At 36.7% G+C, this 14,324-nt stretch overlaps 2 protein-coding genes across 3 annotated transcripts in view; one reads left to right on the top strand and one right to left on the bottom strand.

Annotated features, from left to right (window-relative positions):
• INPP4B (inositol polyphosphate-4-phosphatase type II B) overlaps positions 1-10,061 on the bottom strand; it is a 187,258-nt gene extending 177,197 nt beyond the window's left edge. For both annotated transcript variants that reach the window (XM_039696121.1, XM_039696120.1), the window contains exons 1-2: positions 9,971-10,061; positions 8,322-8,366 (exon numbers count right to left, since the gene is read on the bottom strand). In XM_039696121.1, the coding sequence (XP_039552055.1) occupies positions 8,322-8,366; positions 9,971-10,061 (136 nt within the window). The remainder of the gene's footprint in view (positions 1-8,321; positions 8,367-9,970) is intronic.
• The window catches only part of SCOC (short coiled-coil protein), a 702,416-nt gene that overhangs the window by 651,287 nt on the left and 36,805 nt on the right, over positions 1-14,324 (top strand). The window lies entirely within an intron of this gene.

The following is a 14,324-nucleotide window of genomic DNA, read 5'->3' as shown; positions in this document are numbered from 1 at the left end:
AGCCAAGCACAATGCATGTGAAAATACTAAAGGACAAATTAAGGTATCCACTAGCTCTTTTCTGGTGGGTTTTTTTTTAATATCTAAGGGAGAAAAAAATTACGAAAGCTCAATTCTGAGAGAATTGCATTAAATCTCTACCCATATCTATAAATTCTTTAGTAATTCTGGAGTCCTTTTCCATATATAACTTTGAATCAGCCTTAAAAATTACCATTATATTACTGATAGCTATGAATGTTTTACCTCAGAAACTAGAAATAGTTCCGGCAAAGCAGCATGGAATGAGGTAGATGAACACATGCTAAGACTGAGCTCTTGTCATTAATCTGTTTCTAGGATTCGGACTCACTGGGAAACTGAGCTGGAACCCCACTTCACAGAAAATATAACAGTTTTCAGCACAGACACAGCCTTGCCTCTGAAATTTTGGATAAAAGGAATTTTGCACATGTGAGACAGCAATTGCAAAGTCTATGAGAAATACATGCCATAGACACAAAAGCAGCATTTTCAGTATAAGAAAAAAACCTGATTTTACTAAGAAGCCTACCAATTTTATTTATTTAAGGTTTGAAAAAGAAAGGTCCTTCCTAGTCTTATCCTCCTTTTTTTTCCTTGGACTTATAAATCCAGCAGTTTTATAACTGACAAGATTTCAGAATTTGTACATTTCTGACAGAATTTAATCCTATTATCTGCTGCATCACTCAAGAGCTAAGATGATAAACCCCTGTCTCTCAGAATGGCTAAATTCCAAAAAACCCTCTCAACTGTTAAATAGCTTTTCAAATTCAGGCATCTACAAACTCCTCTCTAAACAGATTACCCATAGCTATTCAAAATTTATCTCTAGATAAGTGTTTATATCAAAACATGTGAAAGTCACTGTGAGAATCTTTAGGCTATTAGATTTAAAAGCTTCCCTTAGTTTCAGCCCTTATTTATACATATTTATATTTACAAGGTTGTCAACCACTTTCTTCCCATAGTTTCAAATACAATTTTTTTTCACAAAAGCAAAAGCTTCTGGAAACAGGAAATACTTCAATTTCATGAAGCAGAATGGAAGAAAACTGCCTGAAACTCAGTTTGCACCTGGGTTTAATATTGATACTCAAAACATCTTCAATGTTTCTTACTACTTGCATCAGCACATCAGCAGATTCCTGTAAATCCATCTGAAATATACTCAGACAGTAACAACTTGCTCCCTCATGCTGGTTCATCCTCTGCTCTGACCCACTTCAGAGCAAATAAATATCCCTGCATTTAAAGAGCCCACTGTGGGGATTAACTGCTACACAGGACCTTGTAACGTAGAATTTTAATCTCTAACACCTACACAGAAATTGAATTTACACAAGTCAAAGCTGGTTAATGAAAATCATTAAGTATCAATGGATGGTGACAAATTGGAAATATTTCTGTGACTGCTTCTATTAGGAAGTGCTTCTTACTGACACAGAAACAAAGTAGATAAAAATGAATAATGCTACACTAGATGTAATGGGTTTTCAGCAACAAAAAAAAATCATATTTATGGACTACATAGAGTAGCTATTTAACTCTCTATACAGATAATTTCTTTAAGAACTCTATTTAACTGTAAAGTACATATTATTATAAACAGAATTTTCAGTTTCTCTTAATATGCAACAAGCACAAAGAACACTAACTGTTCACACAACTTCCCAAGTTTCATGTTTGGAATTTTTGAGTCCTTGCACTGTATGCCCAACAATTAGTACAGATTAATATTTAAGGACCGTGACAGTAGCCTGCTTCTCTAGCTGCAGTGAAAATTAAGACAATCCCTGCCCTAAAAGGGATTGAAGGATAGACTTCTAGAATTACAGTGCCTACAGGTGCAAATTTAAAAATCCAGCCTAATTTTTAGGACTCAAACCCACCTAAGCTGGAAAAAAACCAAACAAGTGTATGAGTTTTTGAAAGGATTCTGGTTTTGAGCTTTTTGGGATACGTGTCCATGCCACATACACATCCCACCCCAAAATCTCAATTTCCTGGATTTGTTTTTCCAACATTACCAAGTCTTAATGGTAGTATATAGTGAGTTTTGGCCTTTTTTTCTGACAGTGTACACAACACGCAAAACTCAGGAGAGATGCTTTAAAGAGGTATACAATGATGAAGGAGCAGTGTTTCAGAAAGCTGCCTATTTAAAAACCCCAAACTGTCAGGCTCAGTGTGGCAACGGCTATCACAGAATCCCAAAAGCCTTCTTTAAAGTGAGCAAAGTACTGTGGGAGGAGAGGTGGATAAAAAAATGATGTGGGATTTTGGAAAATCCATTCTCAAATCACTTTGCAGCAATGTTCACACAACTTCTGCATATAACAAAAAAAGCTTACTGTGAGTGCAAGAGAATGCAGGAGCACAGAAGAAGGGCTGACTCTCCTCAGGAGTCACTAACTCAGCATCACTCATCAATTTGCTGGATATACATTATCCATCATTGAACACTGCCAAGAGAGGTGACAGCATGATGTGAAAGATGACAGGCATTCACTACCTTAGAACCTTTTGGAAGACTGTTTCACTTGCTGCTTTATCTCCACTGAAACCAACTGCAAGTTAGCTCAAGTTCTCCTTCAGAAGTGAGGAAAGGAGAAATTCCTGCCGGAGTTACTGCTAAAACATTACAAGTCCTAAGTCAAAACACGCCAACACAGCCTCAGACTGGGCTTGAATTGCTGTCTCTTTGGGAGGATTCCTTTCAGTCAAAAAAGGACTCATCCTAGCAACACTGAGTTATGAAGAATAAACTGCATTTAAGGCATCTTATGCTGCAGTGCAGGAGTCTCAAAGCAGACAGAAGTCAAATAAGCAGCTCCCAGAGGAAAACAAGAGCATTCTTTCCAATCATGTGGTAGCTTTTCTACATCCTGAATCTTTTCTGTTCAATTTACACTGCCTTTTTATTTACTATTTCTTGTTGTGATGTAACAGTATCTAAGATACACCAGTAAAAATAAGGGGGGAAAAAACCTGACTAGCTGCTTTGGTGGAAGATGGAATTTGTGTGGGACTAGAACTAACTCAAGTAAAACTCAGAAAATTGTTATAACAACAAAGAGCGAAACGAACAAATAAAATGAAATTTAAAAGTCACAAACCCAGCCTTCATTTTTATGTTTTTGCTGCTACTGCTTCTAACATGGCCAACACAACTTTTTTTGAGGGATAAATATCCCTCAGCAATAAGTGACACTGTGAGTTTGATTCACAGGGAAGTGATCACTTTTTAGATTTACTCAAAAGTGCAATGACGACTTTTTTTACAATTTTATTTGGCTAACACAACAAAGCATCATTTATTCACCAGCTCATAACTTGATGAAGCAGAAGGATAACCAAATGGGCAAATTCTACTAGGACCAAGACTGGCTTCAAGTTTGTGGTAAGAATAAAACAAGTTTTTCTGCTTATCATTCTTCTAGTGAATGATAAGCTGCTGCTGAAAAAGTTCCAGATTATGTTTCAGAATTGGAAAAATCATTTAGTCATGCTCTTTGAGCAGCATCAATGTACCATTTATGTTCAGCATGCAGAGTTAAATCTGCTTCAAGACCTTTTCCAAAGGGATGGCATCACAATATCACTTGGGGAAAAATAAGATCGTAGAGAATGAAAATTTTGGCATTTACAGGTAGACTGCCTTTGTATCAACCCACTACTTAGCAAAAAGAATAAAAAAAATAACCTAGAAATTTTTAATTTTAATTCTTTCAAGTACTTGCTCAAGTTTCCTGTGATTTGTGCACTATTTAATGAGATTTTTTGTAAAAACACAATCACAAGATTTACATTACTCTACACGTTGAAAAGTACCTACAAGTTATTCAATAATAGAACAGTCCATCAGAATTCACTGACCTAATATATTTGCAAAAAAAGAGATCACTTTTGGAAATGTCAGACAGGTGTTGTCATAAAAATTACCACCTGAATATGCTGCAATATGTGCAAAGACATTTTTTTCTGCACAGCAATTTTGGTTGCTATTACCCTACTACAGCCATCATATCCCTTGCCCTCTCTTCACAACTCTAAGCAATTAGACAAATGCAAAACCACTAAAATTGTGTTGGTTATAGAGAGAGTAACTAACAAACTCATTTCCTTTTTTCCTCTGATTTATTTCTCCCTACTAACATCATGTTCATTACCAAGTTCACATTTGAGCACTTTGACCACCAACTGTGCATTCTACCCTGTTCCCTCATTTTTCTGATTGTTGCACTTTTCTTGTGCTGCTTTTCCAGTTCACTATCAAATACCCTTAGAAGCACAAGCTCTTGAAAACTTCACAATAGTGTTTATCAAAATGCACAATATAATTTATCTCCCATAACTATAACCTTATACATCAGCTGGGCTCACATACTTCACATTGAGGTAGCACAGCTACTTTGAAGTCAGGAACCCACAACATATTTAGTTAGATCTGGGACTCAAGGGCTGGGATATTTTGGAGAAACAACCAAGAAGAGCAGCTTCAAAATAAACAGATCTAAACCCGCACACTTCAAAGTCATGGGAAAGATTTTCATCAGTTTCACTGGTTTGTTATTCAGGCCCAGTATCTGGTTTCATTCTGTTTGCTCTGCTCCTCCTCTCTACTCAGCACCTTGCATAGGCTTTCAGATCCTACCTCCTAATGCTTCATGGAACTGCTTGCAGAACACAGGCACTCAAAATGCCAAACAGCAACACAGAGTTTGAAAAGGTAAACTTAGCAGCAGCTACAAGGTTCAGAAATCACCCACCTTTCCAAAGAGTCCCCAGGAATATAAAACCACAAAAAATCTTTGTCTAAAGGATGCTCTGACTCCAAAGTTATGTTACAAGACAGGCACACTCCTGAAAATGCTGAGTGTAATGCAGTGGAAAGCTGTGATTCAGGTGAGTTTTATTCTTTGCTTTAACCTCAGGAAAAAAGAAAAAAATACCACTTTATTGCACTTTAGAATAAAATAAGAGAAGGCAATATTTAGACATTTTATGAAGAGAATGCTTTCCGGAGTATTGTGGACATAGTATGTTGCAAGGTAACTACCGTAACAAAATACAAAACCCTAGGAAGAATTTTAATATCATTATTTCAAAATTTAGTTATCAGAACTTCAAACACTGAACAGCAGTATTTATTTATAATGTCCATAAATAAAACCCATGTATTAGGCAGCACTCAAATATTATTTAAAAGCTATATTTTGTTTTAGTTACTGGAGCTCCACTTCTGAATGTTATTTATTGACCAATAAGTGACAAGAGACTTAAACTACAATTATGAGATGTTACAATTTTTTAATATATTTAAACACATTTGTATATCAAATGATAAAAGAAAATGTCTATTTGCATATATATGTGTAAGTATGCTACTTAACTAATATAATAATATTGATTATATAACTAATATGAACAAAATTACAGGCATAAGCCATTCTTTCAGGGCTAGAGACCAGCTTTATAAATCTTACTGTTAGATTTGCCTTCCAAATTATAAATGCCAAATACCAGCCTAATCAAGCTGAAATGTTTCTACAGAGTCCTAAAGATTTGGTTACCCAAGCTAGGCACACATCATACCTGTGGCACTTGCTTGCAGCAAATTCCTCTCTCATCCCTGCTTACCATGTTTTGGTTCATCTCAGAGAGAGATCTTGGAAGTCCTTAATTAGCTGAAGTGAAAGCCAAATCTTTAACTAGATAAAATCCCTCAAAGGATGGTGTCAGTCAAGCAGTGTCCTTGGCCTGCCAGCAGCAGTGGTGTTCCCCAGGTGCACAGGCCAGGCTGCAGAGTCCCTTCCAGCCCTGCCAGTAACCAGGTGAACAGCACAGGGGCATCTTCACTGCCCTTGTGAGGGGAATTTTAGCACCACACATCACATGCATCCTTCCCAGCTAAATTGTTCCTGTGTCACTCATCAGTAGGAGGTGTCTGCTGAACATTTGTACAAACCAACAGCACAGTGCTGGTGACTGGGGTGCCTGGAGCTAGGAAGTGTTGGCATGGGAATGTTGATATTCCAGTAAGAAGGATAACTGCTAAGAATTTCATGGACTGTTCAGTCACTAAAGGTGGATTCCCCTAATGCAAATGTATTATGCTTAAACATTTAGTGTACTTAGGGTCCAAGACACTAAGAATCACCTTTATACAATTGCCTGTACTGCCAAATATCCCTGACTTACGACTCTGGACAGGAGTATCAGCCAAAATCAAGAGGTTTATGCTGCTACTCCCAATTGTTACCTGAGCAGCAGCAGGATCCAGTGTATGAAATCCCTCAAAGGGCTGCAATGACTCAATCAATAATGCTGCAGAACAAACCACAGAACATAAATGCCTACTAGAAACAGCCCAATGCAAAACACAAATACTGACACTGAGTGAACAGAGATCCATCCAGCACGAGCCCAAACAAGTCTGAAAATGGCTTTACTTTGTTTTTACACTTCTACCTGCTGGGGCACATTTATCACTGAAAGCAACTTCTCCTGAAGCACTGCTCATCTAATTTGTAGTCAGTGCCTGTAGCACCTTCCTCCCTCTCCTACACTACACTAGTCATTGTGAGAGTTTGCTATTGCTGGAATGCTGCAATTACTGGCTCTGCCCAAGTACTACAGTCACATCACCTATAAGATGTAAATACAAATGCACAGAAAAGTTAAATCTGCTCTTAACGATTATTACACCATGGTGATTTCCCGCCAACAGAGAATGAGGCCTTTGTTCCATGCCAACATTTAACAATTTCTGCAGATATAGTCTATACAGAACAAAAAAACTTCATGACCTACTCAACAAAATTTTTTGTGATGCCATAACTTTCTGATTTTTAAAAGACATACAGATAAAAAATACACAGATAAAATGTAAGTTATTCTAAAAATGGCTGTAACAAATAGAACTGTGCCTGTCCCAAAGGGCACAGCTTTAAGGTGTCAGCTTTTCAATCAGTGTAGTTGCAGCAGCACACAAGCCGAGTGTAACCCACTTCCAAGGACAAGGCCAGGAAAGAAGCTCCCAGAATGCAATGGGCAAAAACAGAACCACAGAAGCCACATCACTCATGCCATCCTGCTTGCTGTGTTTGGAATTTCTGAAGGATATTTGTTTGCAGACTATTTAAATTCTCCAAATAGTGCAGTCTAATTGATATTTATATAATAGTCTTCTCATAGTTATCTGTATTTTCCTCTCCCGCTTACACTTACATTTTTTTGCAACAGATGTTATAAAAGTTTTTATACCAGAGTGAACTTAACAGACACTGAATAACACTATGTTTCTCAGTTTATAGCTACACAACATCAGATAATTATTCACAGGTCGTATGGATATAAACATTATAACAAATTTGACTAGTTCATAATGCAGACAGCACATAGAATCAAATATTTGAAAAGTCACTATTTCTGACTGTGTTCTTTTACCATACACAGGAGCAGGGAATAATCACAGGATCATTTCAGCTGAAGAGAGTCCAGCCACTAATCAACTAAACCTAGTTATCATTCTTATTTCCCACACGGAATTATTGTGGTTTGTGCTTCTACAGCAAATAATTATTTCACTTACTATTTCAAAGGCTTCAAAGCTTTTGCACTGAAAGAACAGTGAAAAGTAGCCAAGCTTGCTTTGCACAGTTTGAGGTGACATATTGTGCGCCGTGACCTTGTATTACAAATATACCATTATTCAATTAGATTTCTTGACTTACTGAGCAATCTGAATCATTCCGTACCTCTAAATGGAAGGGGAAGCTTGAGCTGATAGAACCCTTCCCAAAACAATTCTGCTACATACTATAACAATATATAATTCTCATATACCAGTTACTAAGTATACTAAGTATTACTAAGTATAAAATGGCAAAGTCAGGTAAACAGTTACATTGCCTCCTCACTACCAAATAATATCACAATTCGATTAAAGTTTGTTCTAAAGCAACAGTCCTTTTATCTGAATATTGTTTCAAAATCTTCAAATTAAATGTCTTTTTCCAAATAAGTAGTATTTCAAAAACTACATCCACAAAGCTGTTGGGCAGATTTTCACCCTGGTAGAGCAGCATAGCACAAGAGAATTCAATAAACCTTTAGACATTCCAACCAATTAAGAAACTAAAATCAGCATTTCAAAAGGCATGCACAGGCACTTCTCCCACCTAGACCTTCATTTTTTTTAAACAGGTCACATGCTACACTGTATAACAATATATATATAAAAACTTCTCACACACAGGCCATTATGATTCCAAAAATTCAAAATTGTATCTTACCAAGACTGAACTCCAGCTTTGGCTCATTTGCAATTCTCTGAATACCTTAAAAGGTCAAGAAAAAGAAAAATTAGAGATAATTTGATTTCCATGTCTTAATTTCTAATACATAGCCATTGCCACTGAAGTAACATTTTATGTTAGAAACTCATGGGCAAAGCAAACTTGGATGAAATATTTGCCTGAAAAAAGGCTACTTTTGAAGAAGACTTCCTTCTTAATAGAAACTTTCTGTTGCTGGGAAAGGAAACTAGGAAAAAAACCCAAGTTTTCATGGATGGGTTGCTTGTAAGATTTTCAGTTACAGCGACTGACTATATATGTGTTGGAAAATATTAAGTCTCATAATTTTTAAGTAGGTATGTCATCACATAAAAAACAAACTCCATGTTTAGTGAAAGTAGGTAGATCAGGTTAATATAGTAAAATATAAACCCATTATTGATCTACAAACAAACTGTAAAGCAATAAGCCCAACTTCTTTTTGTTGGAGAATAAATACATTAATTCCTCTTCTTACGTAGCAGGAACAGTTTAATCCATTGCGGAATTATGTTCTATTGCAAAGGGCAATAATTTCTTGCTATTTCTTGTGCTAAAATAAAGGAGTGAATCACAGAGATGCAACAACAGAAAAGTAGGAAGCAAGGAGGGATAGGTGAGTAACACTTAATTGTTCATCTGATGCACAAAGTAATTGGATAACAAGTACAGTTTCAATGAACTTGTAGAAGTTAAACTCTCTCGTCTTGACATTTTTGTACTGTCTCCAGTAAGCATTATTAAATATTGGTCGGTATTGAAGAATGTGGTGAGATGGGAAGGATTGAGTTAGTATATGAACTGGAGCAAGACTTTTGTTAAAAAAAAAATTAAAAACCCATGAACAGAAAAATCACCCCAAGATTATAGCTGTGTCTGCTCCATAAAAACATGATTCTGCTAAGTCTAGATTCACACCGTTCTCATTAATGTTGCTATTCATTCACATCTGTGTGAGGAAAATTACAGCTGCAGAGCTTAGAAAGGTCAAAAAGGAAAGAAAAAAGGGGTTTTGGGCTTTTTTAATGGAGCTTTAGCAAATTTCTGAGTTGAATTCTGCCAGTAGCATATTGGCCTGAAACAACTTCATGAATATCCTGGCTACAGAACTGATTAAGTGACCGGGCAACTGAAATAGAATCTTTTGACTCCAGTGCACCAAATACAACTCAACATATGGCTACTTGCATTCAAATCCCCAGACTGCTTTCACATCACATAGAACAAACCTGTGATACTAGTTTAAGTATCACTAAAGATTTATAGACTTATTAACATTATCAGACTATATTTTAAACAGTAGTCCATATAGCACATAGAAGAGAAAAAAAAATGCTTTAATTCTTATGAAGAAAATAAGTTAGAGAGAAAAACTCAGAAACACAGAAATCACACAGTTGTTCCCCTGAAGGTTATGTGCATAAATCAAAATATATCAGGGAAAAAAATTTAAAGACAATTTTCATCAGTTTATTTCCTCTAAACTGCACTTTGACAAGCAAGAAGTTGAACAACATTTTGCACCCTGCTTGTGACACTATCTGAACTGCCACAGAGACTGGGCCACCTTTATTGTACCATTCCATAAAATGAGTACATGCACTTACTCGTAAACTGGGGCTCTCCTAGACTGTTTAACTGGGATGAAGGGAAAAACTGTCGTGCTTCATCTGATGATCTCTCCTCTTTGATTTCCATGATCAGCTTCCGGAGCTGCTGAATTTTATTCCGCAAATCTTCCGAGTTCGCCTCTCCCAGCGCCGCAGCCCAAGATTCACAGTCTGGCTTTGATGCAGCTTGGAGGCAAAGATCCGGTTCTGCACTCAGAAAGCATGAAAGCAGCTCTTAGGGACTGTGATTGGAAAGGGGGATGATGGAAATACTGATGGCACAAGCAATCAAAACCACTACATACACACTTATGTTCATGGTCACAGAACCATGCAGCCCCATCCACCTCTGGAGTCAAATCCCAACTCCTTCAGAATTGGTGCAGTACTAAACATATCCACAGATTAATTCAAAGATCAGTTAACAGATGGCTAAATTAGGTGGCAGAATCAAACCAAAAAGGGAAATGCTTTTCCAGCACAGATTCTGCAGCCTACAAGGCAGCTCTCTGAGCTGCTAATTTGACAAAGAATTTGATTTAGCAAGGGCAGCAGACACAGCTCTTTCAGAGAATGGGATTCACCAGAATGAACATGTCCATCATCTCTTCTATTAAAGATCTCCATTATGCTCATCCTCTCATTCATCCTTGCCAGAATACAATCAGGAACACATGCAGATAATTTAGCACAACATAACTCCTTTGCGAAGACTCAACAGGTTGTATGTGGGAGCTTCTGACCTCATTATTATACACATGTCATTTGCTGTTCTGCCTGGAGTCTAATTGTTTAATGATCAAATTTTCTGAGAACATAAGAAGAAGGGGTTGGGGGGGAAGCTGAAGCTCCCAAGGAATCCAGATAAGTAGCAAGGGCTAGTAATTTTATTAATATTAGAACAGGAAGAATAAAGACCTCTTAGGCATTTAAAATTTTGCAGAATAGATGGCTTCACAGAGTCACAAATTCAATGCGTGCACAAATTAGTGCAACACACACCAAGAAGAGCAAACTGGGAAAGAAAGCAAATCAATTTTTTTTAAAAACAAGTCACTAACTAATTTAGAAACCTAAAACTATAAAACACCTGTGCTATTTTATTAACAAGGATTGAAGTATTTCATTGGGCCTGAAAATCATTCTGAGCTAAATCAGCTATATATCATATCACTGGACAACACAGAACACTGAAAGGTTTTCATACTTAGTTTCAAAATGCAAACAACAATAGAAACAATAGAAAAGTTCTTTTCCATACAATGTGAACTTAAATTTCTTTTACTACCTTGAGTATTGAACCTTGGGCACTTGCACACATGTTATTCTAAACCTGTTTTCACTTCATAAAGTGAGCATCTGCTTGTTACCAATAACCTCTACTTTTATGGTTATGGAGGGGATAAAAGATGAAACCTCAAGTCTGGAAGGCTCTAAAAACTGTACACAAATCCCTGTGGAGATAGGACAAGTTTTTTGTCTGGGCTGGATCTAAGGAAATCCAATTGTGTGGCTGCAGATGCTGCTAAAAATGCTGGGTATCATTTCATGTACCATCTGGACCATAGATTTCATGAGGAAAGACTGGAAAGAGAAATTAAGTGGAAACATCTGCTTCAGGGGCAGATAAAAAGCTAATAAGGATTCAAATGCTTGCCTTTAACCCTGACTCTGTCAGAAAAAACAGGTATTCAATGCTTGAGAGAAGAATATTCAAAACCTTAGAGAGCTTCAGATGTTCATTAGATCCTGTTTTCAGACAAGATCTTTTCTTGAACAACCAAACCTGACCAAGATGAGCTCTGCTGTTTGTCCAAGGTGACTGGAGAGACAGAAGATTTAGCTGTAAGCACTCCTGTGATCTGATACTCCATGTGAGCCATACTTTCATGAAGTAACCTTCAGAAAGACCAGTATTTAGAAGAGCTATTAACTTTCTGTTGCTCTGATAAGGTCCACACCAGCAGAATGCCCTACTTCCTCCTGTCATTGACATCAATGAGTCTGAAGTCTGTCATATTTCATAGTATTTTTGAGCTACTAGTGGAAAATTGAAAGGAAAGGAAAGAAAAGGTATGTAAGAATCAAGATCAAAATTAACTAATTCACTTTAATTAAAAAAAACCATAAAACAAAAACCAAACAAAACGTTAAAAACTGAACAACAATGACAATAAGAAACCACCCACACAAACAAAAAAAACCACCAAAATGCACAGACACAAAAAACAAACCACAAAGTTAACATGTCTTTATACCATTCAACTTTCTAAAGGAAAAAAAGACAGACAATTTTAATAAAAGCAGTTTGGATATCCAAAATACCTTAGGTGAAAGAAAAGCTGTCAAAGAAACAAGTCAACACCTAACAGCCAAAATACAAACATACCCAGGTGTTCTTTTTTTTTTCTCCCTTTATCTTTAAATGGAAATAGGAACAGTAATCTTGCCTTGAAATATCCTACCACTAGCTTGATAAAAAACATCTGCTTTGGGAGGAAATCTATGTTTCTCAATTCATGAAATCATGTTATTTATATTTACCTCTTAGCTGTAAAAATCAGACTGCCAAGCTCAAAAGGCATACTGAATCATCATTAACATGCATGGAACCAGAAATAAGAGTGAAATGCAGTAGCAGTGGGCATAATTCTGATCTAACAGGTGCTAGTTTTGAGATGTGGAAATTCATTCTAAACTATCACTTCAGAACACTACAGTTTGCTATATTTAGATCCTTGGAGTACTCTGAGAGCTAAGTTAAATTCTGAAAAACATATGAAAATGCCTGGAAAATACTCATCACTGCAAATGTAAAAAGTTTCATTCTGCAGTAAGAATGAAGGTATCAGTAGGTACACTGATACCAGTATGCCTGGTAGGTAAGTTACCTACCTCAGTTGGTAAGTTACCTATTTTCCATTCTGTTTCAATGCACATAATCACAGCATGGTTTGTGTTGGAAGGGACCTTAATTATCTGGCTCAATCCCCCTGCCCCTGGACAGGAATACCTTCTGCTAGACCAGGTTGCTAAGGACCCATCCAACCTGGCCTTGTCCCCAGGGATGGGACACCCACAACTTCTCTGGATCAACTGTGCCTGTCCCTCATCATCCTCACAGTGAAGAATTTCTTCTTAACATCTAAACCTGTTCATTTTTAGTTCAAACCCATCCCCCCTTGTCCTATCAATCCATGGCCCAGTAAAGTCTCTCCAGCTCTCCTGCAGATCCCTCTTTAGGTTCTGAAAGGTTTATATATGTACAAAAAGTCAACTTGCCAGAGGAAACACAACAAGAAAAATGCACGCTGGTAAAAAAAGTCTGTTGCAATAAAGGAGCACACAGGTTTATTTATGTAATAAAGATCATAATCTCTTTGCTCTTCTCCTTCAAATAGTTGCTGACTATTATTTTAAATCAGCTGCATACAGTACTCCCTAACAAGCTCAGACATTCCAAATATCAGTAAGGGGAAAAAATTGATATGAATCTTTCCCAAAATGAAACTAATAGACCAACAAATGCAGTGAAGGCCTCAAACAAAGCGCAGACATACCAGAAGAGTTATATAAATAATTAAATAAAAATTGCTACTTCATGTTTTATTAAAATATTAACACTCAAATAAATAAGAGATATGTTAATTTATAACAATATAAATAATAGACCTAAATGCAGTAGTATTTCATAGGTGGACAAAAGCACTTCACACTTTGCTGATAAGAAGTTATTGTAGAACACAAGCACCCTGCGCTATAGTGTTACTGCTGAAAGGAGTTACCATGAGTAGTTTTGGAAAAAAACCTTACCTTTTACAAGCATTTACTGCTAACCTCAACAACAACAGTGGCTTATCTAGTTTGCACTCCTAATTTTATTGTTGTGATACCATTTTTGAACATGATGACATGTAAGCTTTAAGAACATTCTATATTAAGAGAATTTTCTACTTGTGAATCTGCAATAGCAGAACAATAATCCTCCTCTTAAAGCTGGACATCCCCAGTGGGGTTTCCAGTTCATAAACCCGGGGGAAAACCTTAAAAAAACCTAAATACACTGGTTTTCTTTGCAGAACAAACTTAGAACTTAGTAGTAGTTGTTGGAATCCAAAATGCAGGGAATTTGCAGAACTTTGGACCTGTAAGCCAAAGCTTACAATTAAACACAGGATTTTATCTGAGACCTTGGAAAAGGCTTCCAAATGTAAGCGCTAGAAGCAAGAATATGGATTTATAGTTTAAAGGAGAGACACATTAAGCTAAGTAAAGTTTAGAGTTTCAAAGTGTAGTACCGTAAGGTTGTATGTCATAATGATTGGCTAAGAAAGCTTACATTCTAGCATGA

This window comes from Passer montanus, unplaced genomic scaffold (assembly GCF_014805655.1).
Source record: "Passer montanus isolate IOZ18808 unplaced genomic scaffold, ASM1480565v1 scaffold95, whole genome shotgun sequence".
NCBI classification, from domain to species: Eukaryota; Metazoa; Chordata; class Aves; order Passeriformes; family Passeridae; genus Passer; species Passer montanus.
Note: the sequence above shows the minus strand (reverse complement) of the source record. Positions and strands in the feature narration are given on the sequence as shown.